Raw genomic sequence first — 26,804 nt, 5'->3', positions numbered from 1 at the left:
AATTCCCTCTATTAATACTCATGAACTAAAATATTCCAGCTGACACCCATCTCAGAAGTGCCTGTATTCTTCCAATGAAAGAGAAGCACCTTCCCTCCTTCCCTAACACACCTGGAAAATGTGTAATTATCTACCAAACCCACAGTCGACCTGCAAAGTGGACCCCTAAAAATGGCTTGATGCCCAGTGGGACCCCCACGATATCCTGATGGGAACAGTCGGTGAGGCTAAGCCAGAATTACACGATTACGGGCACGATTCAGCCAAACTCGGCAGTTTCTACTAAAGCGGAGAAGAACAATTGACGTTACTCTCCATTTTAGCCTCTGCATCCTCTGTTTCTGCTCTGTGCTCAGAACCAAAGCTTGGAGGTGGGCGAGAGTCAAGTTGGACAAACCAAACTCCCCGGTGATGTATAAAGAGCTAAAAGTTCATGTGTGGATGTGACATGAAGGGAACAGGCACACCTGGAGAGTCAGGTAATGTCCTAGACCATTGTTTCTCCATCTCAACACTACTGGCATGTGGGGCTGGATGAGTCTCTGATGCGGGGCGTGCTGGGCACTGTGGGCTGTGGAGCAGTTTCCCTGGTCTCCACCCACCACATGCCAGCAGCCCCCTTCCATCCCCAATAGTGACAGCCATAAGTGTCCCCATTTACTATTATCTTTTTGGGTAATATGAATGATGCAAGATTCTGACTTTCGCATTCAAAGGGTTATTGATTCAGGATAGAAGCTCTGTGATTCTATTCTTTTTCTAATTTAAATACATTAATAATGAAAAGTGAGGGGGCACTTTCCTCATTGCTTTATTTTACTAATTCCCCACCGGAAGGAATTTAACAAATTGGATGATGTCTTTACCATACGGTTCCCCAATCATACAAGAGATTTCTAAAGAGATTCACATAGATTCCAAAGGTCCTCCAAACCACCTGCTATGTGATGGACCCTGAATCATTAGTATTATAAAGTATTAAAGACAATACTCAACAAAATGGAAAATTTTAAATACATCTGTTACTAAAAACATTCTTTTTTTCCCTAACAATTAAGATAAATCCAGTTTTTGCATCGGCTGAGACAGACCCAATCCCTCTACATTTGCTCTTCACTAAGAAAAATTCTACTAATAAAAACTTAAATGAGAGCCATTACGAGGTAAATGTAACCTAAGAAAACCCTTGTCTCTGGCAAATTGTTAGGCTCTATGTCAACCAAAGATTTTTAATATTTAGAGCTAATTTAGTCATTGCAATGATATGAGCTGCATATCTCCCTTCGAGAATTACAATAGATACCCTCTTAAAAAAATAATAAAAGACTAATTTTGAAGTTCACAAAAGTAACAGGTTCCCTTGCTTGCTGGGAACAAGGGGGGGCAAACTTGTTCCTTATATGAGGTGAGGGTAGGGGTGTGTCCAGGGGTCGGGCTGGAGGGGAGGCTTAGGTGGTCTGCCCACCCCTTAGGTGGTGCTGTGTGCAGGGGGCATGCGTAGTACCCTGCTTTTGCTCCCGACACCTGTGTTCGCTCCCCGCTCTTCAATAGTGGCAGTTGTGTTTTTTTGGTCTCTTTGTATCTTTTGGGTGCAGAATTTGTCCCAACTGCCATGCACGCAGTTATTTTTAGTCCCATAGAGTTTCTTTGTATTTCCTTGCTTAAGGAGAGGCGTGTCCAGGGGCAAGCACTGCAGCACTGCCTCAAAGGGTCCCAGGTCCCAACAAAGGGTCCCAGGACCCAGCGTGTCCTAATTAAAGGAAGGGGTCAAATTCAACATCTTTTCTCTCAGGGGAAGTGGCAGGATAATTAAGTGGACAAGTTCAGGTCAACCACTGCCAGTGGATCAAACAAGTTACTAGAAATGGAATTTGGGGCAAGTTACAAACTCTGTTTTTATCTGTTCTACAGCAGACATTTTTATCCCCAGGTTCTTTTTTCATTTCTTTTATTGTCCTAAAATACGCATAACACAAAACTTACCATTGTGAACTCTACCGTTCAGAGGGTTTAGCACACTCACAATGTTGTATAAGCAGCACCTCTATCCAGTTCCAAAGCATGTTTACCATCCCAAAAGGAGACCCGTTACCCAGTAAGAGTCCCACTTCATCATCCCCCCTCTCCAGTCTCTGGTGACCACTCAACTTCTCCAGCCCCAAATCTCTATGGATTTACCTATTCTGGACAATTTATATAACTGAAATTGTACATTATGTGTCCTTCTGTGTCTGGCTTCTCTCACTGAGCAACACGTTTTTGAGGTTCATCCACATTGAAGCCTGTGTCAGTGCTTCAATCCTTTTGACGACTGTAATATACCACTGTGTGGATAGACCCCTAAATTAACTCCAAATGGATCAAAGACCTAAAAAGGGGGCTTAAAAATACAAAGCTCTTACAAGAAAATACAGGGTTAAATCGTCATGACTTCGGATTTGGCAATGATTTCTTAGCTATGACACCAAAAGTACAAGCTATCAAAGAAGGAAAAATAGATACATTTTACTGCATCAGAATTAAAAACCGGTGTGTGTCAAAGCATACCGCCAAGAGAGTGAAAAGGCAAACCACAGCACAGGAGATTTTATTGGCAACACCCTCATGATGGTATTTCTGAATTCGAGATGCATTTTACTGTGCAGCCAGGTGGCAGCCACAACCTACTTGTGCAGAAACTTTCTGCCCGCACCTGCTGGAAAGTTCAGGAAAGTGCTGGTGACCTAGCATCGGACGTGCATGAGTGACTCACAGTATGTTCACTGTTCTCTTGACTGCAGGTTTTCCAAGTTGTCTTTTTTTGTCCCAGAAAGCTGCATCCAAAGTCCACCAACCAGGTATAAGTAATTTCAATCCCTGTTCTTCCCAGTTTTCACCAGCTTTGGGGAGCGATATAGTCACATCGACAAGGTGAGCCAGAGTCAGGTCTTCTCCTGCCTCCAAATACCCCCTTATTCCCCGGAGGGGTCTTTTGGGGGGTAACTGATTTGCTTGTAGCTACATCGGGTACATCTATTAATGCAACCTTACTCAGCCATAAAAAGGAACGAAACTGCACCGTTTGCAGAGACGCGGGTGGACCTAGAGACTGTCCTACAGAGTGAAGGAAGTCAGAGAAAAACAAATACCGTATATTAACGCATAGATGTGGAATCTCGGAAAATGGTACAGATGAACTTATTTGCAAAGCAGAAATAGAGACACAGATGTACAGAACAAATGTTTACATTAGCGAATAGAAAAGAAAAAGAAATTGGCGTGCAGCCAAAAACGAGTTTCCACCGAGAGGCACGTTATCAGGTAATTAAACATCATTTGTATCTAGAGGTAGTCGTAGCTTTGTCAGAGCTATTTTCTGTCTTCTGTTTATTTTGAAGGCGGATGCCCCAGGGGGCAGAAAGAGGACATTTCAGGACTGTTCCAGAGGGATGTTCAAGGCAACTGCTTTCCTGCTTTGAGACACAGCCAGCAAATGCCCCGTCTGAATTGACCAAAGGCCAGGCGGAGTTCAACCTACTTGTGAATGAAAGACTCCCTGTTTCCAGCAGGAGTTGTCAGAGATCCCTCTGCAAGTGTTACAGTTTGTAAATGAGAACAGAAGGGCTTCTGTAGAAACCCGAAAAGCGCAGAGAACAGACGCCAGGGACTTCCCGGCCCCTTCTCTGGACAACCTAACTTTGTTTCCGTACGATCCTTGTCGCTCTGAAGAGCGAATCAGCCGGCACATGCGTGCACCGGAGAGAGGTCCTTGACTCAGAGCCGAGATCGCGTCTCCTGGCAAGAGGACCCAGAGGGCTGGTCCCCCCGGAGAAGCAGCCGTTCGCTTACCTACAGCTGGCCTGGCCCAGAGACAGCCCTTCAGGTAACCAGCTTTTCTTGAGATGCTAGCGAGGCCGCTCCAGCCCAGCCAGCGACCCTTGGCAGCCTCCCTAAGTACGCGTGGCTGCAGGGCACACTGCAGCATCTGGCCGTATTTTAGAGGCAACTTTCTTAAAAATGGAAAGCAAAGATATGCATGTCAGATTTTTGCCTTGGGTGATTTCTACAAGGAATGCAGAATTTAGTTCAGAAAGAGAGCGAACACAACTCCGCGAGATGCTAAGAGATTTTGGAGCATGTGGATTGGACGTTGAAGAGATGCTAAGATTAGAAACTGAACCGGGTTTGGGAACAGGGCTCAAGTGTAGTGGAGAAATGAGACTTGCTGCCTGGGCTCTGGAGGACAGCGGGGAACCAGGGGTTGTAATTCTTTCTCCCCTGGAAGAGCATCAAAGGCTACATTATGGGTAATACTTCATTGCAGGGCTTTCTTTCTCTTTTTCTGTATCTTTTTTGCTTTTAAATGGTCAAAGTATTTGACTTTTTTTTTTTTGGTAAGTGTTCTTTTTTTTTTTTTTCTCAAATCTTTATCCGCGTATACTTGCTTTACAGTGTTGTGTTAGTTGCTGCTGTATAACAAAGTGAATCAGCTATACGTATACATATATCCCCATATCCCCTCCCTCTTGCATCTCCCTCCCACCTTCCCTACCCCACCCCTCTAGGTCGTCACAGAGCATGCAGCTGATCTCCTTGTGCTTATTGAGATATAATTAGCAGATAACATTGTGAGAGTTTGCTGTATACAAAGGGTCAGTTTGATAACATTTCTATGTTGCAATATGATTGCGACAATAGCATTAGCTAACACTGCTGTCACCTCCCGTAGTTGCCATTGCTTTTTTGTGTTGAAAACAATTGAGATCTAGTCTCTTAGCAACTTTGACACTTAACATTACAGCAGTGTTGAGTGTAATCACTGTGGGTGGGTTAGCTCTCCAGAAAATATTCACCTACGTGTTGCAAGTTTGCATCCTTCAACATCCTCCCATTTCTCCCACCCCTCCCCCACCCCCCTGCAACCACCAGCCTACCCTCTGCTCTTTCTTTGACTCTTTCTTATGGAAAGTTTTCTCTGGTAGCCAACGTGGAGAAAAGCATGCAGTGTTCTAAGGGATAAGATGCTGTGTTCATTGGAACAGAAGAATACTCTCCTTCTGTGTAGCTAAATATAGAGAGCCTATCACTGAAGAGGTAAACCAAAGATTTGATAAAACTAAACCTCGTATGACATTTTCACCATATGCTCAAGCGGCGTATGTACACTCAGCTCTAACCCACCAGTAGAACAAGTATAACCAGTCACATTCCCTAGAAAAGTCAGAAGCAGCCCATAATATGCTTTTTCTGGGGGGGAAAAAAAAGATTAAAATAGATGTAAAGAAAACAATCATATCTACTTTATACTATATTATATATTTTTATATATCATTATTGTATATTATATATTTTATATATACATGTATCTATACATACATATACATAAATGTATTTATTTCATATATAAATACATATAAATTAAAATGTTCATATAGACCTCCTGAGAGGTAAAGATTTGTAGCCAAAAATTGCAAAATGGAACAAACGAAAGGGTACGGCGAATGCCGACGGTATGAAACGAAAGCATTTCCAGCCTCCCCCCTCTGCTCAATTTGAGATGTGCCATCCAAACTGTCTACATGTTAAAACAGGTCTAGTAGGCAAAGTCCCTGGTGTTCTGTCCTCCCATCAGAGAGTGGAGTAGTTTCATCCACAGCATACATATTGTATGAGTCCAACTCCATGACATTCTGGAAAAGGTAAAATTATGGAGGCAGTAAAAGGATCAGTGGTTGCCAGGGGATAAGATGGGAAGAGGGATGAATAGGCAAAGCACAGAAGATATTTAGGGCAGTGAAACTACTCTGTATGATACTCTAATGGCAGATTTTTGTCCACCCATGGGATGTATAACAGCAAGAAAGAACCCTAAAGCTAACTCTGTGCTTTGGATGATACAGAAAGCAAACAGACACAATCACCATGCAACAGGTCACCCACCTGTACACCAGTTACCAGAAGCAAAAAAGAGGCACCAAGCCAGGCAGCTCACACCTCACTAAGATCCTCCTTCGAAAGGAATAAAGTAGATAAACAGCCTGGGCCTTTGCACAGTCACGGTACGTCTCACCAGGAGTGATGGGAACCCTCAGCCTTGATTGCAACTGAAAGCTTCCCCGCTACAGAGGCAGTGACCACAGAGAGCCATCCAAAGAAACCTGTCTGCGGGGTTTCTCGCTGCCCAAGCCCTGTCCCAGTTGCATGCAATGGTCATCCAGCTGACCACAGGTGCACTGCCCTGTCCTTGTGCTGAGGAGGGCACAGCTTGGGGAGGTGTGAGAAAGCACCTGAATTGCAAGGGAGCTTGGAAGGAGCCACCTCTGTCCTGCAGGCAAGGGCTAATGTCCAGAGAACATGAAGCACCAGGAAATGTCAGGCTAGCTCAGAAGGAGAAGGGGGGAAGCACACTGGGGCATTTCTCCTTGGAGAAGGCCCTGCATATAGTGATCCACACCTCTGCACACACAGCCAGCCAGCAGCTAGTCTGCACCTTCCCAGGGGACAGCTTAGATGGAGAGGGTGTAACTCTGAAAGGCTGGATGTCCCCAGCTCGGAAGCTCGCCCACCACGTGAGCCAACTTCTCTTCAAACAACTCATGAGCAGAGCTTCTGGATCACTGCAAAAGCCATGCCAGGTCAAGGGCCACTGACCCCCAGAAGCCCCAAGTTGGCTTCCCTCATGTCTTCATGGTTCCTCATGGGCACAAACAGGCTGCCAGGGACCAGCATTTTTACTACACATAATGTTGCCCAGTCACCCATTGACATTCTACCTTTATTGGGTTTCCAGGGAAACAGAGCTAGAAAGTTAGCCCAAGGTCTGATTCTCATGCATCAAGGGACAGGATTGCCAGTTATCTGCAGAAAGCAGCTGTTGTCACCAGATGGCTTTGTAGACAAGTAAATATATGTGTTCTTCCCCTTTCCTATGATTGTTTTCTAGGGACAGCAGCATACTCTCTTGACTCTTTTTTTTTTTTTTTCATTTAAAATATATTGGATAGGGCTTCCCTGGTGGCGCAGTGGTTGAGAGTCCCCCTGCCGATGCAGGGGACATGGATTCGTGCCCTGGTCCGGGAAGATCCCACATGCCGCAGAGCGGCTGGGCCCGTGAGCCATGGCTGCTGAGCCTGCGCCTCCGGAGCCTGTGCTCCGCAACGGGAGAGGCCACAGCAGTGAGAGGCCCGCGTACCACAAAAAAAAAAAAATGGTTAAGATGGGAAATTTTGTTATGTGTGTTTACCACAATCAAAAATTTTTTAAAATATGAATTGGAGATCATTTCATATCAATATTTTATCACTTAATTTTGCATTTTCCTTTATACTCCTGCCTTCTATATCGGGAATCAGGAATCTCTGGTCTGTTTGGCAAACTCTGCCTGTTTTTGGAAATCAAAGTTTAATTGGAGGACAACAAGGGCCAGTCATCCGGGTTGTCCGTGGCCATTTCCATGCTATGACGGCAGAGAGAAGTAGTAGCGACAAGACCATCTGGGCAGAAAAGCCCAAAATATTTACCATTGGCTCTTGATAAACACATGTTCTACATTCTTTTTTATTTTGGCCACGCCTTGAGGCTTGCAGGACCTTAGTTCCCCTACCAGGGATTGAACCCCGGCCCCGGCAGTGAAAGTGTGGGGTCCAAACCCCTGGACCCCCAGGGAATTCCCCCCATTCTTTTTTTTTTTTTTTTTTTGTCACATCAGGACACAAACCCCAAACCAGCTGGTTTTTCCAGCTCGTCAGGCTGGAGCAGAATTCCAACCAGGACGGAGCCACTCCAGCTCTGCCCACAGCCTACCTCCTATATTCTGCTCCCAGATACGTTATTTGCACATTGGCTCTGTTTCACCCAAGGGCCTATCTCAAGGGCGTTCACAGCTTCCTCAAGCTGAAACACGTTCCACTGGAACGGAACACACACTTTGTCCAGAACTTGTGCAAGTGAGAGCCGTGAACCACGACCTTGTGAGGCCCCAGAATTCCAGAACCTTCAGCGGAAACATGGCTTTGCTTACTTGCTCCATGTATGGGATTTAAGATCCATCTGGACCAAACATGGTTCCTGGCAGCCACTCCTGGATCTAAGAACGCCTCGGGAACTTTCACCTACAGGGAGATACGTTTCTGTTCTGACAGAGTGCCTCGAAACCAGTCACACTCTGACCTAAGCTAGAGCTAACAAAGCCACGTTCTACGTTCTAAAGACAGTGTTCAGCATTCCTAAAGCTTTTTGAGTAGGGAAGAACATTCATTCCTTGATGAGTTTTTAGTAGTTAAGATGTTATTGATAGCATCAGAGAGAATCCAAGGTTCCCTTCTTTTTACAGACTTACTGTTTGACTTCCTGCATTAGTTCATTTCCTGCTGCCTGTGTTAATATCAACCTTTTTATCTCTTACAGGAAATACAAGGACAGAGAGGACATGTTACATCTGGAACACTCTTGGTAAGATAGGATTATGGGCGCTCCTTCATCTTCTAGGTCTGCCTCTGTGTTACTTCATGTCGCTTTCTCAGAATGCATTGATAGTAAACTGATCTTTCTAAATTAGTAATTGATCACTTCCCTCCTGAGGATTCACGATTAATATACATGTTCCATGCACCCTTTCCTGGGAGGTACTCCCCGGCAGCTACAGAAAGAATTCCACCTCACTCTTTCCGATGCAGCTGTGCATCAAGGCTTGCCATGGGGCCGGTGTCTGGTTTTCCGGGAAGCCCGCAGCACAAATGCCATCAGATTCAGATTTCCATCTTTATTTCATGACGCTGCTGGGGATTGGGACACCATTGTCCTGCTGTTTATTTGTGTGCCCAGGGTGGCATCCATGAAAGGATGAGTTGTTTTTAACTTAAAAAAAAAAAGCAAGAAAGAGAGAAAAAATTCAAATGCCTGAGAGGTGTATTCAAACTCTTCTGAAATGGGATGATAATATCAAAGTCCCCTAAAATAGTGAAGCCAACTTCCCACATACAGAAGTAGTGTAAATAAGGTGGAAAGCAGCATGAAGCCTTGTTGTGTAGCTTGTTTTTCAGGAGCTGGCTGGCTCTGACAGTCAGTGTGCTTCTGGATTTGAAGCCCTCAGCTTGCCGCAGTCTATCTGGTTCCCGTCCAAATATCCTTCTTCTGATGGCAGACGATCTCGGCATTGGAGATGTCGGCTGCTATGGCAACGACACCATAAGGCAAGGACCAGAGAATTGCTCATCTGACACCCCGGTGCAGAGGCCACCGATATCGCATCTGACTCTCGGTCTGTGCGATTCAAACTATAACAGAATTGTACACACATCATTTCTCTGAACGCCCTTAATCCCGCCTTCTTCCCACACCTGCACGAACGCCAGCTCACGTGCATCCTGTGTGTGAATAATCGCTTCACCGTCAAGTATGATCGCCATCAGCACAGTCTCTGGTGGCACAGGCACTACCCTGAAGCTGCATCTGAATCCCACCCTCACGTACCACCGACAGTGTGCTGGTGGCGTGGAGTCAAATCTTCCAGTTAGGGTTAGCATGCCCGCACAGCTGTGCTTCAAATGCGTAACCGACAAGGACCTCCGTAGAGCACAGGGGGCTCTGCTCAATCCTCTGTAACGACCTAAATGGGAAAAGAATCTGAAACAGCATAGATACACGTCTGTGGATAGCTGAGTCACTGTGCCGCGCCCCTGAAACTAACGCAACGTGGGCCGCCAACTCCACGCTAATATAAAATAAAAAGTTAAAAAAAAGGAAGACTGTGTGTCCTAAGTGAGAAGTCACTCTGGACTGTCAATCCTGGATCTCTTTTCGTGTCTGCCTCAGCAACAGTAGTATATTGTGGAAACTTGGTAAATAATAATGCAGGGGATACTTCTTCGATGTTTCAGAAGACATTTGAAGTTTTTCCACTGCCTTTTTAAAAATTACTAATTGTTATTGGACTATAGTTGCTTTACAATGCTGTGTTAGTTTCTGCAGTATAACAAAGTGAGTCAGTTATACGTATACACACAGCCACTCTTTTTCGGATTCCCTTCCCATTTAGGTCACCACAGAGCATTAAGTAGAGTTCCCTGTGCTCTACAGTAGGTTCTCCTCAGTTACCTATTTTCTATATAGTAGTGTGTCTATGTCCATCCCATTCTCCTAATTCATCCCACCCGCCCAGTATCCATATGTTCGTTCTCAACGTCTGTGTCTCTATTTCTGCTTTGCAAAGAAGTTCATCTGTACCATTTTTCTAGATGCCACATAGAAAAGATATTATACGGTATTCGTTTTTCTCTTTCGGACTTACTTCACTCTGTATGACAGTCTCTAGGTCCATCCCCAGCTCTGCAAAGCCATTGTCTTTTGTTCATTCCTAAGAACGCATGCATGTGTTAATTGGTGACTGCCAGGTTTTCTATTAAGTAGGATGTCACTATGCTTGTGGGAAAAGCCTCTGTGTTTGTGCGCTGAGGAATAAGCAGTTAACGTCTCCGTCTGTAGGACTCCGAACGTTGACCGCCTTGCCGCGGATGGCGTGATGCTTACCCAGCACATCGCCGCGGCTTCCGTGTGTACGCCAAGCAGAGCCGCTTTCCTAACCGGCAGATACCCTCTCCGATCAGGTTTGTCCTTCCTTCCGTCTGACCACACAGTGGGCAGGAACATGCTCTTTTTGACTAATCACGCGCGGATTCTCCGGTACAGTGGGAAGAGAACGCTCTAAGTCCCCCATCAGATTGGAGTCAGTAAGAGCTGTAGATAATGAGGTGACACTGGTAGGACCCGGTGCATCTGATCAGCTCCTGTGATGTGGATAACCATATAAGGCAGGCGTTGGCAAACTCTTTCTCTAAAGGGCAAGACATTAAATACGTTCATCTTTGTGGGCCATGTAGCCTGTGATACAGCTACACAGCTCTACTGTTGTAGCTTGAAAGCATCTACAGACCTTACGTACATAAATGAGCATGGCTGTGTTCTGATAAAACTTTATTTATGAACACAGAAATGTAAATCTCATATAGTTTCATATGTTATGAAACATACTACTTCTTATTTTTTCCCCAACCATTAAATAAAACGTACAAAACCATTCTCCACCTGCAGGGGTTATGCAGTCGGGTGGTAGGCAGCATTTGTCCCAGGGGGCATAGCTTTTCAACCCTTAGTATAACATACATAATAATCTACCCCGAGGGATATTAAGGGACCTAACAGGCATTATCATGACTCTGGTTGTGCAAACGTTTAAGTAACCAAATGTGTTGAATCTGAAGAAGAAGAGATAGGGGACTCCGAAGATTGTTTTCAAATCTCTGCCCGCCGCGTGGAAAAGGAATTTCTTTTGCTCTCTGTGGCCCCAAGAAAAAGACCTGAGACCTCGGAATGATTGTAAAGCGGGAAATACGTCGACAAAATATTCCTCCCCTTCCACCTCAGGGGCTCCAAAATCATCCTCTTTTGCATTAAAAGTCATGCAGATCTTTCGTTATAAAGTTCTGGGGTTTTTGTTTGGTTGGTTTTGGGTTTGGTTTTAGTTTTGTGTTTTGAGGGGTTTTTGGTTTGTTTTCTTTTGTTTCTTTGGCTTTTTTTGGCTTTTTTGTTTTCTTTTGTTGCTTGTTTTTGGGGGGTTTGGGGCTTTTTTGGTTTGGGGTTTTTTTGTTTGTTTTTCAGAGGGGTTTGGAGGGTTTTTTTTTCTCCCAATCTTCTATCTCCCTGGGGATTTGAGTAGAAAGTAGACTAAAAGTTTGAAAGTCTGTATAATGTCCTTCTGCCCTTTGACCCTGAAGCTGACTCCTGGGAGTAGGGACAGACTTCAGACCCTGTATCAGCCAGAGTTCTCCAGAGAAATAGAACCAACAAGATCTATCTATCATCTATCTATCATGTATCTATCTATCTATCCATCTATCTTCTATCTATCATCTATCTATCCATCTATCTATCATCTATCTACCTATCTATTGTCTATCATTTATCTATCATCTATCTATCTCTCATTTATTTATTCATCTATCATCTATCTATATATCCATCTATCATCTATCATCTATCTATCTATCTATCATCTGTCTATCTATCTGTCCATCTACCATCTATCAATCTATCAGCTATTTATTTAGGATCTACCATCTCTGTCTCCTACTCTGTAAAGAGATTTATTTTAAGGAACTGGCTAGTGTGACTGTGTGGTTGGCAAGTCCAGAATCCTCAGGGCAGGACAGCAGGCCGGAGACGCAGGTGGGATCTGGTGTTGCAGTCTTGAAGCAGAATCCCTTCTGTGTCTGGAAACCTCAGCTTTTGTCCTGGAGACCTCCAACGGACTGGATGAGGCCACCCACCTGCACAGGGGTCACCTCCTTTAGTTGAAGTCGATTGATTGCAGACGTTAACCCAATCTACACAAGACTTTCACAAAACACCATGGGCTAGTGTTTGCATGGCTGGGGACCGTAGCCTGGTCAAGTGGACCCATCAAAGTGACCCACAGAGACCCTCCTATATATAGTTCTCTGCAACCTGCTCAGGGAAGAATAAATCCTCGACAACATAAGCTGAAACACCCCAACTTTCTTTGTCCTGACCAAGAACTATTTGGTTTTCACTAGCCTTCACTGAACCAGACGCATTCTTGAGGTTTTGGAAAATCTCAGAATTCTACACATTTCCAAAGCATGATCACTGAGAACTTCATTCGCTCTTTGAACCAAGTGGATCCTCTCTGATCAGACTGAGCTGCAGTCATGAAAAAGGTCTAGGAGGCAAAGAGCATCTTCTGAATCATTGGTTCTCAACTGTACACTGCAGAGCTTTATAAAAATATTGAACCTACATTTTTAAATGATTGGGTAGAGGTCCTGGATCTATCAGGGTCAGGATGAATTATGTCCGTGGTTCCCTACCTTTTCAGCACATTAGAATCATTCGGGGGGACCTTTTAAACATTCCAAATTCCACCCCAGACCAACAAATATCACAGTCTCTGGCGTGATATGATAACCAGGTGTCAGGGTATTCTGGAAACCCCTCCCATGATTCCAATGTGCGGACCAGTTGGAGAAGTACTGGATTCTATCAAGAGTTTGGTGAACTCATAAAATCATTTTTAATTCTGTTTTCCTTTTCATTTAATTCTCTTTCGGCTTACAACCTTGACATAGCAGGACCGTAAGTCTTCTCGCTAACATTTTCGATTAATGAATCATCTCCTTTGCCGACAAAAATAAAACCCATGAGGCCAACCCACGTTGGAAGTAAATTTTCAACCGAATTCTGAATAATGGAGATTTCCACCAAATGTTCTAAGTTAAAGTGATAATAATGGTGATACAAATCGATGTCTGATTGTAACATTTCTTTGAAAACGATTGATCAAAGGTATGGTGTCCAGTAATGGTTACCGTGTTCTTCAGTGGACGGGCGTATCTGGAGGACTTCCACCAAATGAAACAACTTTTGCAAAAATATTGAAAGATAAAGGCTATGCCACTGGACTCATAGGTATGGACGTTTTCTAAGTATTAAGCACATTACTTTTTTTTAAACATCTTTATTAGAGTATAATTGCCTTACAACGGTATGTTAGTTTCTGCTGTGTAACAAAGTGAATCAGCTCTACGTATACGTATATCCCCGTATCTCCTCCCTCTTGTGTCTCCCTCCCACCCTCCCCATCCCACCCCTCTAGGTGGTCACAGAGCACCGAGCTGATCTCCCCGGAGCACATTACTTTTATAGGGAGGTTATAGTCAAGTAAGAAGTTTGGAAATGAAATAGTTGGGACACAGTGGGATTTCTCATTTCTTTTCTAATTTTACCAAATTACCAAACATTTTCATAATGCTGTTTTTCCCCATTTCCTGTCTAGAAACGTGACTACACAGCTTAGAACCTTCCTGTCTGCTTCCGTAAAGAGCAGAGGCTTATCTTTCTATACGTCCGCAAACCACTTACGTCATGTGTAGAATGCATTAAAATTAGGGACTGCAGTTTCTTGAAAGGGGACCAAGGAGTCATCATCATTATCACGTTATAGGAATAAGTTTTGCTAACAGTCTCCTTTGTTGATCAGAAAGAGCGAAGCTAACTCTTTAGCTCTTTGAATATAGAATCCAATAGGTTCGTGGATATATTGCTCGGGAAATCACATGAGGTTTTCTGGGTGACGGACACCATTGGGCTGCTGAGAAGGTACGCAGAGCATATCAACACTCCGGCAGTGACAGCAGGGGAGCTAATCACCTTCCGCTGACTGAACACGACACAGGTGGGGTCTGCAAAACCTGTCACCCACCACCACCCTGACTGTGATTATAATGAATTAGCCAAAGGGACGGAGAATTCTAAAGTCAGGAAAACTTGTGCTCACGCTGCTCACATCAGATGGAGTTTTCTGGAGCCGTGTGACCACTGTGTGCCTTGATTATTGCTCTCCTGTAGACAGTCGCAAAGTCAGGTGGAGTCGACTGAATAAGGGTCACCAAAGAGAGCAGGTCCTAACTGCTGGAACCTGCAAATAGAACCTTACCTAGGGAAAAAGGGGCTTTGCAGATGTGATTCAGTGAAGGATCTTGACATGAGGAGATGATCCTGGATTATCCAGGTTTCCTTATATACAAGGACAAGGGTCCTTTCACGAGGGAGACAGACACATATCTGACTACAAAGAGGAGATAGTGAGACCATTGAGGCAGAGACGGGAGGGACGCGGCCACGAGCCTGGGGACGCCTGGAGCCCCCAGAAGCTGGAAGAGGCGGGAAGGACCCTCCCCTGGAGCCTCTGGAGGGAGCACGGCCCTGCCCACTTGCCTTGATTTTGGACTTGCCCTCCAGAACTGTGAGAGCATAAATTCCTGTTGTTTCAAGCCACCAGTTTATGGTACTTTGTTCCAGCAGCAGCACAGGAAATGCTGCTACACAAGGTCCTCATTCCCTTGAAGTGACCCGGCCAGGCTGTGGTACAAACAACAGCAGACACTACGCCCACCTCCTCTACATCCCCACCTCATCCCACCACCCAGCAGAGAGCCTAGAACTTGGCAAGCACACCATACCGACGCCCCCAGGGATGGTCGGACCGTTGTCACGTGTGCGTACTTTTTGCTTTTCAGGAAAATGGCATCTGGGTCTCAACTGTGAATCCTCCGATGATTACTGCCACCACCCGCTCAGCCATGGCTTTGACCATTTCTACGGAATGCCGTTTTCCATGATGGGAGACTGTGAGCCCGGGGCAATGTCTGAAAAGCGCGCAGGCTTGGAGCATAAACTCAACGTCTGCTCGCATGTCATGGCGTTGGCCGCCTTTACACTCACCGCTGGGAAACTCACTCGCCTGGTAGCGGGCTCCTGGACTCTGGTCATCTGCTCAGCCACTGTGGCCCTGCTGTGCCTTACGACCTCCTATTTCATGGGTGCCCTGATTGTTCACGCCGACTGCTTTCTGATGCGAAATCACGCCATCACCGAGCAGCCCATGTCCCTTCAAAGGACGACGGCTCTTATGCTCAAGGAGGTCTCATCCTTTGTCAAAAGGTGAGTATCAAAGGTGGCTTCAGGATGAAAATGAATTTGGAATCTGCTTCTTCCGGAATGGGTACTGGCGTGGTGAAACGGTCCCAGCTCAGAAAGACATTTTTTTGGTAAAATGGGGCATAAATGATGTTCCCTGGAACTCAACTGGATCCGTTGAAACAACTGACCAGTCAGCTGAAATTTGCTGCTGTTCCTTCTTATTTTAGAGCCAGACCAGGGAATTCCCTGGGGGTTCAGTGGTTAGGACTCTGAGCTCGCACCGCAGGGGGCACGGGTTCTATCCCTCGTCTGCAAACCACGTGGCATGGCTAAAAAAATAAAAAGAGCCAGTCCAATTCTTTGAGCACCCCTGGTTACCACAGGGGTGATATTTAATGAACAGATGAAACTGAATCACCGGTAAGTTTTGCAATAAATTCTAAGTATTTTTGCAGTTTTTTGTTTGTTTGTTTGTTTTTTGTTTTTTGTTTTTTGTTTTTTTGTGGTACGCGGGCCTCTCACTCTTGTGGCCTCTCCCGTTGCGGAGCACAGGCTCCGGACGCGCAGGCTCAGCAGTCATGGCTCACGGGCCCAGCCGCTCCACGGCATGTGGGATCTTCCCGGACCGGGGCACGAACCCGTGTCCCCTGCATCGGCAGGCGGACTCTCAACCACTGCACCACCAGGGAAGCCCCAATTCTAAGTATTTTTAAAGCTCTACCATCAGGACCAAGTGGTCCTGTGGTTAACTTCAGCCTGGATGTAAATGTGAGTGACAGTGACAAAGAGACTTACCAGGCCAGACCAGGAGGGACACAATGAAAAGCTACACCAAACAGAGGCCATTTCGTGCTCCCCAGAGGGGTTCCAGAAAAGTGGGTGACTCCATGGAACCCCAGCTTACCTGGGTGGTGGTCATGTTCCGGAATATTCTTAGAGAGCTCTTGATGGAATTGCCAAATCTGGGTCAGGTGTGAAGCGAATACTTGGCTTTCAAATTAGAACAAACTAACCTGACGTGTCCTTGTTAAGTCTAAGAGCTTCACCTTTGCTTCTGTCCTTTAAGGGTGTAGATTAGACCATAAAGATCAGGTGAAGACAGGGGAAGGTGAGGAACTGTCTAGATTGGGGAGAATCAACTTGAGATTAATAACCCCATATACATCATTTTGAAAGTGGGTTTTTTCATGACTATTCCACATCCTAAACTTCATTGCATAAGAGCAGTTGTAAAGAAAACTGAATGTGCAAATCACTTATTCTTTCAGCTACGTTGGAAATCGAAAAATATACCGAAATAACAATAAAATAAAAGTCAGACCAGATGGCATCCTGGTATTCTATTTTACTTTCAGTCATCCGAAGTCCATAAAGTTAGAAAACGATAATCAGGAAGAAAAAGACGTATAAAATCGGTGTGGAGGGACTTCCCTGGTGGTCCAGTGGTTAGGACTCTGTGCTTCCACTGCGGGGGGCACGGGTTCGATACCTGGTCGGGAAGCTGAGATCCCACGTGCCGTGGCACGGCCAAAAAATTAAAAAATTCGTGTGGACTTTTCAAAAGACTTTAGAAGGAGGGAAGTCATCACACTGAAGATTCTCAGACACGAACATCGCGCCGTGGAACAGATCTACGCATTTGCTGCTGGTGGGTAGAGCTGCACAGTCACGTATCTGAGTAAGGACGTGACAATGGAGATTTGTATTTAGCATCTGTGGGAGCTCAATCTCAGGTTGACCAAAAAATAACTCCCATCACATTGTATCTACTTTCAGAAACAAGCAAGGACCTTTCCTCCTCTTCGTGTCCTTTCTACATGTCCACACCCCTCTCATCACTACCGAGAACTTCCGAGGGAGGAGTCCCCATGGGCTGTACGGGGACAACACAGAAGAGATGGATTGGATGGTGGGTAGGTACCTTTTTCAGATGAGAAAGTGATGGTTCCTCGTCCAGAAACTGCAGGAGGGAAGGATGTAAAGAATGAGAAGACCAGGGCTTCCCTGGTGGCGCAGTGGTTGAGAGTCCGCCTGCCGATGCAGGGGACGCGGGTTCGTGGCCCGTGTACGGAAAAAAAAAAAAAAAAAAAAAAAAAATGCAGACCCGGTCAGATTGTATAAAAAAGCAACACCCAAACACCAAAGAAATACACTCGTTTTTTTAAATCTGTAACTTTTAACCAACCACCTTCACCCATTTTTTCCCACCCCTCACCCTCACCTGCAGTAGCCACCAATCTGTTTTCTCTTTCTGTAGGTGTGGCTTTTTGGATCCCACATATAAGTGAGATCACACGGTATTTGTCTTTCTCTGTCTGACATATTGCACTGAGCATAATGCCCTCAGGGTCCATGCATGTTGCTGCAAATGGCATGATTTCCTCCTTTCTCAAGGCTGGATAACAGTCCGTTGAATGTATACAACACATCTTCTTTATCCATTCATCCATCGATGGACACTCGGGTTGCTTCCATGTATTGGCTATTGTAAATACTGCTGCTATGAACACGGGGGTACAGATATTTTTTATGTGACTCTAAGAAACTTAGAACTGCCACTGAAAACTATTCTTCATCCATGTACAAATGCCTTTGTCAGCGTCCTTCCCATCCTGTTCCCTATTTTTCTCTGTAATCTTCTTTCGCCTCATTTGTAAGGGTTCACGACGTTGTCCTATGCAGCATGTACACTTGTAGCTTTCCTGAAACTTTTTGGAAACGGGATTGGGCACATACAAAGACATATGTCAGTCTTAGATCAAGGATGCTTAGAAGAGCACAATTATGTTACTGACTCCCATTAAGCTTTAACACTAAAGACTCATTTAATGAAGTGTTCCAAAAATTTGGTGCAAGAGTTTCTTCTATTTTGACTGGCACAAACGCATCTATTCTTTGCAGGGCAGATCCTTGATACTTTGGACACGGAAGGTTTGACCAATAGTACCCTCGTTTATTTTACGTCGGATCATGGGGGATCCTTAGAGGCTCAGTTTGGAAACAATCAATATGGTGGCTGGAATGGGATATATAAAGGTAAGGGTGAGACATTCCCAGATCCATGTGTACTGTCTTCATCTCTTCCCAATAATTCCCAACCCTTTCTCTGGAATGGGAGTTTACAAAGCAAAGTCACAAAAACCAAAGGAACCCAAATGATCGTTGTGGTCAACAGAATAACGTCCCCAAAGATATCCATGTCCTGACCCCCGTGTGGTGGAAAACCAACACCCAGAATAATAAATACAACAAAATCTATGCTCTGCCAGGGAGGAACTAAATGTCATCATGTAATTAAAGAGGGAGGGAGAGAAAGAGAGATTTAAAAAAAAATGGAAAGGTTAAATCACCCAGGTAAGCAACCACTTTGGATTTTCAATCACATTCTTTCCTGTTCATGTTTAAACACAGGTGGCAAAGGCATGGGCGGCTGGGAAGGTGGGATCCGGGTCCCAGGGATACTCCGGTGGCCCGGGGTGCTGCCCGCTGGCCGCCTGATCCACGAGCCCACCAGCCTGATGGATGTCTTCCCCACCGTGGTCCAGCTGGGGGGTGGCCAGGTGCCCCATGACAGGTACAGAGCAGCCCAAAGAAGGTAGTTGCGTTTTGTGTAGAGCCAACATGTATGTCAAACATCACTGTCACTTTTGTTTGGCATAAAACATCCGTGAGATCAGTATCTGGAAAAACACTCATCATTCTCTGCTGGGATCCAACGTCTGCTTCATTTTATGCACAAAATGTCCTTCTCAGTCTTAAGTGGAGCCATTTGATTATAAGGACGATTGTCACTGAAATGCATCGATGAATTTACTAACGATTCATCACAAGAGATTCCTTTTGATGTAGTGTGGTAGGGACTTTTCACGATCCCAGTTTTTCTTATTTTTTAAATTTATTTATTATTTTATTTATTTATTTTTGGCTGTGTTGGGTCTTCGTTGCTGCACGCAGGCTTTCTCTAGTTGTGGCCAGCGGGGGCTACTCTTCATTGCGGTGCATGGGCTTCTCATTGCGGTGGCTTCTCTTGTTGCGGAGCACGGGCTCTAGGCACGTGGGGTCAGCAGTTGTGGCTCGCGGGCTCAGTAGTTGTGGCTCGTGGGCTTAGTTGCTCCACGGCATGTGGGATCTTCCTGGACCAGGGCTCGAACCCGTGGCCCCTGCACTGGCAGGTGGATTCTTAACCACTGCACCACCAGGGAAGCCCGATTCCAGTTTTTCTTCCTTTAAAAATTATAGAAAATTTGGGAGGAATAGAAAGAAAATAAAATTAGTTCATAAACTTGACAACGTAGAGATGAATACATAATTAAGTTATATGATACTTATATATTATATATATTTAGATATATTATATATATATTTTATATATTTGTATAAAATAGTATATATAGAGAGATATATATGTACATATCTATATATATTTAGACCCTTTATGCATGGACAAAAATTTTAATGGCTTTACAGTATTCTTTCAACTAACCTCTTACAGGTGGACTTTAGCCGTGTTCATTTTGAAAAAAAATCTGGCTTTGTCATTTTACTACCTGTCATAATTACCTTCTTAGTAAAAATCCCTGGAAGTTGAATTCCTGGGTCCAAGTGTATGGCCATTTACGAAATCTCTTGATACATTTTGTCAAATTGTTCCCTAGGAATTGCTACTGGCTGTATGTGAGAGTATCTGTTTTTAAAATAATAGAACTAAAATCACTTTAATTTATACATGTAATTTATTTATTATATATATAAACGACACATACAGTATGTGTGTATGCACATATACATATATGTGTGTTATCATTTCCAGTGCTTTATCAGCAGAGATGTTGAATATTACGTTCTCCTCTTTTCTCTTCTCTTACATTGAATGTGATGTCTCTGGTTGATTTTTTTTTCCTCCTGATTGGCTGCTAATTTTTAACATTAACTTATAATATCTCATTTGTTTTAAAAATAAAAATTTGTCCTTCATGTATATCACAAATGTATTTTGCTAGAAGATAAAATTCAGCCATATATTGTTGCTTGGTTTTATTTCTATATACATTTATATATATTTATACACACATATGTAAACATATGTGTGTATGTGTATATGAATACACGTTTGGAAATGAAATGATATATATTGTGTATATTCATGGTGTATATATATATGTGCTATATGTATGGTGTATCTATGCGGTATGCATATATTTTATGTATATATGGTGGGTATATATATCACCTATCTATGGTATATGTATGTGGTATGTGTATATGTATAGATATTGTATATACAGTGTATATATAATATATAGTGTATATATTGAATATATAATACATATATTGTGTGTATATTATATATTGCATATATAGTGTATATATATGTCTATTTGTATATAATGATATATATTGTGTATATAATGTATATATTTTTATATAATGATGTATATTGCATATATACACTACATATGCATATATATTTCTTTTATTATATATATTTATGAAATGATTCCAGGTCTTGTTGAAGAATGCCGCATGTTCTATAACGACTTAAACTCCAATCCATATAGAACCAAGCAGGTGTTTCCATTTTGTTCAGCTATTTGTGCCTTCAGAATAAGGCTGGGGGGACCATTACTTCAGCCGAGCAAGCTGGACCTTCCAACATCTTTTAGCCGAAGGCGCTGTGTGCAGGCGGATGGGGTGCTGACTGCCCCGGGGCGGCCCTGGGCTTGTTAAGGCCACGCCCACCTTCAGCAGCCCCGCCCTGAGTCCCTGTGCTCCTGCCTGTAGGGTGATTGACGGCCGGGACCTGCTGCCCTTGCTCCTGGGGACAGCCCAGCACTCGGAGCACGAGTTCCTGATGCATTACTGCGAGAGCTTCCTGCACGCAGCCCGGTGGCACCAACGGAACAGTGAGTAGCCTGCCTGAAGGAGTCATGTCTTGGCCTCCGTTCGCATTTTCTGCTTCTTTGTGGCTTTTGCATGCCCGCGCGAGCTCCTTTATTTCCTTCTTGGCGGTGTTTTTCTTCTGACGCCGGCAACGTCCTTTCACTGTCGATGATCCTGTGGTGATCGGAAGGGAATTCTCTGGTCTAGGCTATGGCTATGGCTTTCCCGTCCCCCAGCCCCATGAGGTGAGGTGCAACTTTTATCATCACACACACACACGTGTACACACACAGGTGTTCCAACCTGATTCTAACCTTCCCAGTCTGTCGTCTTAATCTATATTTGCTTTCCATGTGTCTTAACTTCATGACACCATCTCACACCTGTTATATTAACGATAACTTTGTAAAACAAGCAGTAACATGTTTAGTGAATAACTTTTGCATCTCAAACTTTTCTGGGCTGTTTTGGCCCAACAGTCCTTTCAAAAGAATTGTAAAATCATTTGCAACTATTTTTTTTAACCCCACAGGAATATCAATATCCATTGTCTTCAACATATAAATGATTGTGGGGGGTAAAGTGGTATCTTTACAGTATCAAGTGTTCCCAAACTGAGGCATGTTATGTCTCTGCACTTCTTATTGAAAAGCTATTCGTTTTACCAAGCACTTTACTCCCTTACCAAGTCATTTCATTGTATTTTAATTGCTTCCATATTTATAGCTGGATTCTCCATCATCGTCTGACTGGAGTTGCTTGAGGTTTTCTGTTTCTATGAATCTTTTTAAATCCAGCTCTTGGATTTACTAAACAACTGTATTTCTAAATTTTCTAACTGCTTGAGTTCTGCCTCTGCCTTGGTCTGTGGTAACAGACTTTCAGCTATTTGAGTTTCTTCTCTTTTCTTCATTTCTGTTTGCCTCTCTATTATTCTGCATTTCGCCCTGACATTTTCTCCCTTTTTTGTGGCTTTGCCTTAAGGACTTGGTTTTCTTCCAGGGTTTGGGAAGGCCTATAGCCCTCTTGCAATTCAACTCACTCTTTTTTCTTTATGCCTCAAAACCATTCTCTGGACATGTCCAGTTGTCTGAAACAAGAATAAAAGAACACCTTTTGGAATCCCCCTTATTTGAGGAAGTTACCAATAGATTTTAAAAAAATCTCCCTCCTTTTCCTGTCCATCCTTTCCAGTAGTATCATCATCTGGGATGATTTTTATTGCTACATTTTTGGGTTTTTAAGAATTACATATCATAGATTTCCTCTTTTAAGATTAAAAAAAACACTTTCATTCAGGGACTTCCCCGGAAGTCCAGTGGTTAAGACTCCATGCTTCCACTGCAGAGGGGGACGGGTTCAATCCCTGGTTGGGGAACTCAGATCCTGCATACCAAACTTTCATTCAGTTACCTAGCACAATCTACAACTAGTTATGCTTACGGATAATTTTTATTGCTACATTTTTGCTTTTTTAAATTTACATACTATAGATTTCCCCTTTTACGATTTTTTAGAAAACTTTCATTCAACTGGACAGTTCAGTCTACCAGCATTTATGCTTAGGGATGATTTCTATTGCTACGCTTTTGATTTTTTTAAGTCACATATTATAGATTTCCCTTTTTAAGGTTTTTTTTTTAAACTTTCCTTCAGTTCCATAGCCCAACCTTCAAGCACTGCTGTGAGTGGCACCGATACCTGGGATCAACGTTCATCCTCTTTTCCTTTACCCCGTGGCTGCCCCATTACTGAACCTCTCTTCTCTCAGTTATTGGGCAAATATCTCAATTTTTTTTTCCAAGGTAGATAGGGAGTGTGTGCTTTCTTTTTTTTTTTTTAACGTTTTGTTTTTCGGCCGTGCCATGCGCCGTGTGGGATCTTAGTTCCCCAACCAGGGATCGAACCCACGCCCCCTGAATTGGGACAGTGGAGCCCTAACCACTGGACTGCCAGGGAAGTCCCCTGTTCCCACTTGCCATGTCTCTTCGACAGCCCCCTCACTGGCCTCCCCAGGTCCACTCTTCATCCCACTCCCATTGTCCACTTAGCCCTCCATGAAAACCTTTCCAGGACCACCCACCATACCGATTCCTCCCTGTAACGTGAGCCAGCCTCTCCCCTTCCCTGGGGCAAGAGCTCGGACCCTAGGAGCCCCCAGTCACCAAGCTGCATCAGAACCATGCCCTGTGATTCTAGGACCTGCAGTTACTGCCTCAGGGCCTTTGCACGACCTGTCCCTGCCATCGAGAACACGCTCGGAAGGCTGACCATCCTCCGTTCTTGACCTTCCCGTCCCGCATCCACTACTACCCCACCCTGCACCTTGCCCACACACACACCTACCCCACCCTGCACCTTGCACACACACACACCTCCACGTCCGCCTTCCATCACCTGGACCGCTTGTATTTTCTTCCAGGCATTCGGCGCTCTTGGCAATCTTCTCGTTTCTGGTGTCTATTGACTGCTCTCTGGCCTGAGTCCCCTCCCTACGACTCTGTCTGTCTTCTCTCTGTACTCATCTGCTGAACAATAAAAACAATCACGGACATTGAATGAGTGTCCGCCCGACGCCAATGAACTCGTTTTACTCTGAAAACCCCAGCAGATGACAATTCCTGTCCCCAGTTCACAGGTGAGAAAACTGACACTTGTTAAGACAACAGGTCGCAGGGCTTCCCTGGGGGTCCTTTGGTTAAGGCTCCGCGCTCCCAGTGCAGGGGGCCCGGAGTTCCATCCCTGGTCAGGGGACAAGACCCCACATGCCACAGCTAAGACCCAGCGCGGCCAAATAAATATCAAAAAACAAACAAAAAAAGACAGGTCACCATAAATGCTTTGAAGGGAACGGAAGCCAGTGTTCCCATAAACACCAAACCACAGTGGTGCCAGCCTGGGAACCAGGGCTCGGGCAGGGAAATCTGGTGGCTGTGGGGACGAAGGGAACGGGATGCCCGTCTGAGCATAGGTCTTGGCTGCATGGGGACCCCTGGTCTCATTCTGACTCTCCTGTCCAGGTCCCAGGAGCAGCCCCAGCCATGCCCCGTCTCCCTCCCTGGTCCTCCTACACCAGGATCCAAGGGAACCCTCCCACCTGGTCCTGGAAGAGGCATGGCCACCAGAGTCCCGCTCACCGCCCTCTGGTTACACGTGTGGCTTCCCCAGACTTGCTGCCCTGCGAGGATGCCAGGGGATGCCAGAGGGAGAGTGGGGGCCTCCTTCCCCGCGCAGCAGGAAGCCGCAGGGCTCAGGCTGTGCAGTCCTGGGTCTGACCCACGGCCGGGGGCAGTGCTGGTGGGAGGAGAGCCTCAGTCTCTCCTTCCGTTTGGTCAAAATCGCTTCCTGAGGCTGAGCTAGGTCTGGTGCCAGCTGACCTCTAGGTAGTAAGTCTTCTCAGACGCTGGAGGATGCCTGTTACTGATGCGTGCTACTCTCTCCCTCCCTTCTTTCCCTCCTTCCTTCCTTCCCTCGTTCCTCCGTTCCCTCCTTTTCTTGGTGGAACCTTCACAGCTAGAGAGAAGCTCAGGAAAAACATCACTGAGAATTCACTTAGGAAACCACCGACCAGACAAGTAATTCATTCTTTTTTGTAAACAGCTCTGTGGCGCTCTCATTCACCATCTTAACTCGGGCTGCCATAACAAAGTACCATAGACCAGGGAGATTAAAATAATGTACACTTATTTCTCACAGTTCTAGAGGCTGGAAGTATGAGATCAAGGTGCCAGCATGGTCTGCTTCTAGGGAGGACTCTCTTCTGGGTCAGATTCAGCCACCTTCTCCCTGTGTCCTCATGTTGGGGAGAGAGAGCTCTGGCCTCTTTCTCTTCTTATAAGGACACGAATCCCATCCCGGGGGCCCCACCTTCACAACATCGTCTAACCCTAATCACCTCCCAAGGCTCTATCTCTTAATCCCATCACGTTGGAGCTCAAGGCTTCCACAATGAATCTGGGGTTGAAGGGGTGGAGGACACACAAACATTCAGTCCATGACATTCACGTAACCATAAAATTCACCCTTTTCGAATGTAAAAATTGAGTGACATTTAGCACATTCACAAACCTTACCGACATCTAGCTCTATAACATTTTCATCACCTCCAAAATGAAACTCCAAACCCATTAAATACTCACTCCCCAATCCCCCTCCCCCAGCCCCTGGTAACCATGAACCCGCTTTCTGTGTCTGTGGATTTGCCTGTTCTGGATGTTTCCTATAAACGGATCACACACTGTGTGTCCTTCTGTGTCTGCTTCTCTCACTGAGCATCGTGTGTTCAAGGTCCATCCACGCGGCAGCCTGTGTCACAGCTTCGCTCCTTTTCGTGGCTGAGTCATATTCTAGTGGTGGATTTGCCTGTTCTGGACGTTTCCTATCAACGGAATCACACACTGTGTGTCCTTCTGTGTCTGCTTCTCTCACTGAGCATCGTGTGTTCAAGGTCCATCCACGTGGTAGCCTGTGTCAGAGCTTCACTCCTTTTCACGGCTGAGTCATATTCTACTGTGTGGATGGCCCCCATGCTGTGTATCCATCCATCACTTGATGGACACTTGGGCTGCTTCCAGCCCCTGGCACTTGTGAATCACCCAGCTCTCCAGCAAAGTGTCCTGTTTCTCCATGCCAACCCTCCCCAATTCTTGCCCTTCCTCCAGGAGGGGCAGTGTGGAAAGTCCACTACGTGACCCCGATGTTCCACCCAGACGGAGCCAGTGCCTGCTACGGGAGAGGGGTCTGCCCATGCTTTGGGGACAAAGTAGCCCATCATGACCCACCGTTGCTGTTTGACCTCTCGAGAGACCCTTCCGAGGCTCATGCCCTCACGCCAGACACGGAGTCCTCATTCCATCAGGTGATGGAGAGAATCACAAAGGCCGTGGAGGACCATCGCCGGACGCTCAGCCCGGTTCCACTGAAGCTGGACATGCCGGACAACATCTGGAAGCCGTGGCTCCAGCCCTGCTGTGGTCGGTTCCCCCTCTGCTGGTGCGATCGGGAAGCTGACCCATAATAGCCGCCCGCCCGAGAAAACTAGGTCCCCGCTCCCTAGAGATCTCCGTTGGGGTCAAAATAAAATGGCCTGAAGACAAGCTGGCTGCTTGTGTGGGGCTGAATCCTTTCACCAACTCTAAAGAGAAAGTGTTACCGAATTCAGGTTCAGCTTCTCACCGCTCAGGAATACAATACTAAATTGGTACAAACGAACTTACGCACAAAACAGAAATAGAGTCACAGACATAGAAAACAATATTATTGTTACGAGCGGGCAAAGGGGGTGGAGGGATACATTGGGAGATTGGGATCAACATATACACATGACTATGTATAAAATAGATAACTAATAAGGACCTGCTGTAGAGCACAGGGAACCCTACTCAATACTCTGTAATAACCTATATGGGAAAAGAATCTGAAAAAGCGTGGATATACGTATATGTATAACT

General features: G+C 45.1%; 1 protein-coding gene across 2 annotated transcripts; it reads left to right on the top strand.

The window, feature by feature from the left end:
• The first annotated feature begins 3,732 nt into the window (after positions 1-3,732).
• Positions 3,733-26,454, top strand: ARSL (arylsulfatase L). Of its 2 annotated transcripts, XM_024756285.1 has the most exons (11): positions 3,733-3,862; positions 8,386-8,430; positions 9,009-9,170; positions 10,462-10,583; positions 13,339-13,461; positions 15,072-15,495; positions 17,251-17,387; positions 18,376-18,510; positions 18,886-19,048; positions 21,256-21,377; positions 26,016-26,454. In XM_024756285.1, exons 2-11 carry the CDS (start codon positions 8,408-8,410, stop codon positions 26,369-26,371), a joined length of 1,767 nt encoding a protein of 588 aa, XP_024612053.1. In that variant the 5' UTR covers positions 3,733-3,862; positions 8,386-8,407; the 3' UTR covers positions 26,372-26,454. The 2 variants fall into 2 exon arrangements, with proteins under 2 accessions (XP_024612053.1, XP_024612054.1); XM_024756286.1 differs by lacking the exon at positions 9,009-9,170.
• The last annotated feature ends 350 nt before the right edge of the window (positions 26,455-26,804 follow it).

The sequence above is a fragment of the Neophocaena asiaeorientalis genome, unplaced genomic scaffold (assembly GCF_003031525.2).
Source record: "Neophocaena asiaeorientalis asiaeorientalis breed wild unplaced genomic scaffold, Neophocaena_asiaeorientalis_V1.1 scaffold69, whole genome shotgun sequence".
Classification (NCBI taxonomy): Eukaryota; Metazoa; Chordata; class Mammalia; order Artiodactyla; family Phocoenidae; genus Neophocaena; species Neophocaena asiaeorientalis.
The sequence above is the reverse complement of the archived record's forward strand: the minus strand, read 5'-3'. Positions and strand labels throughout refer to the sequence as shown.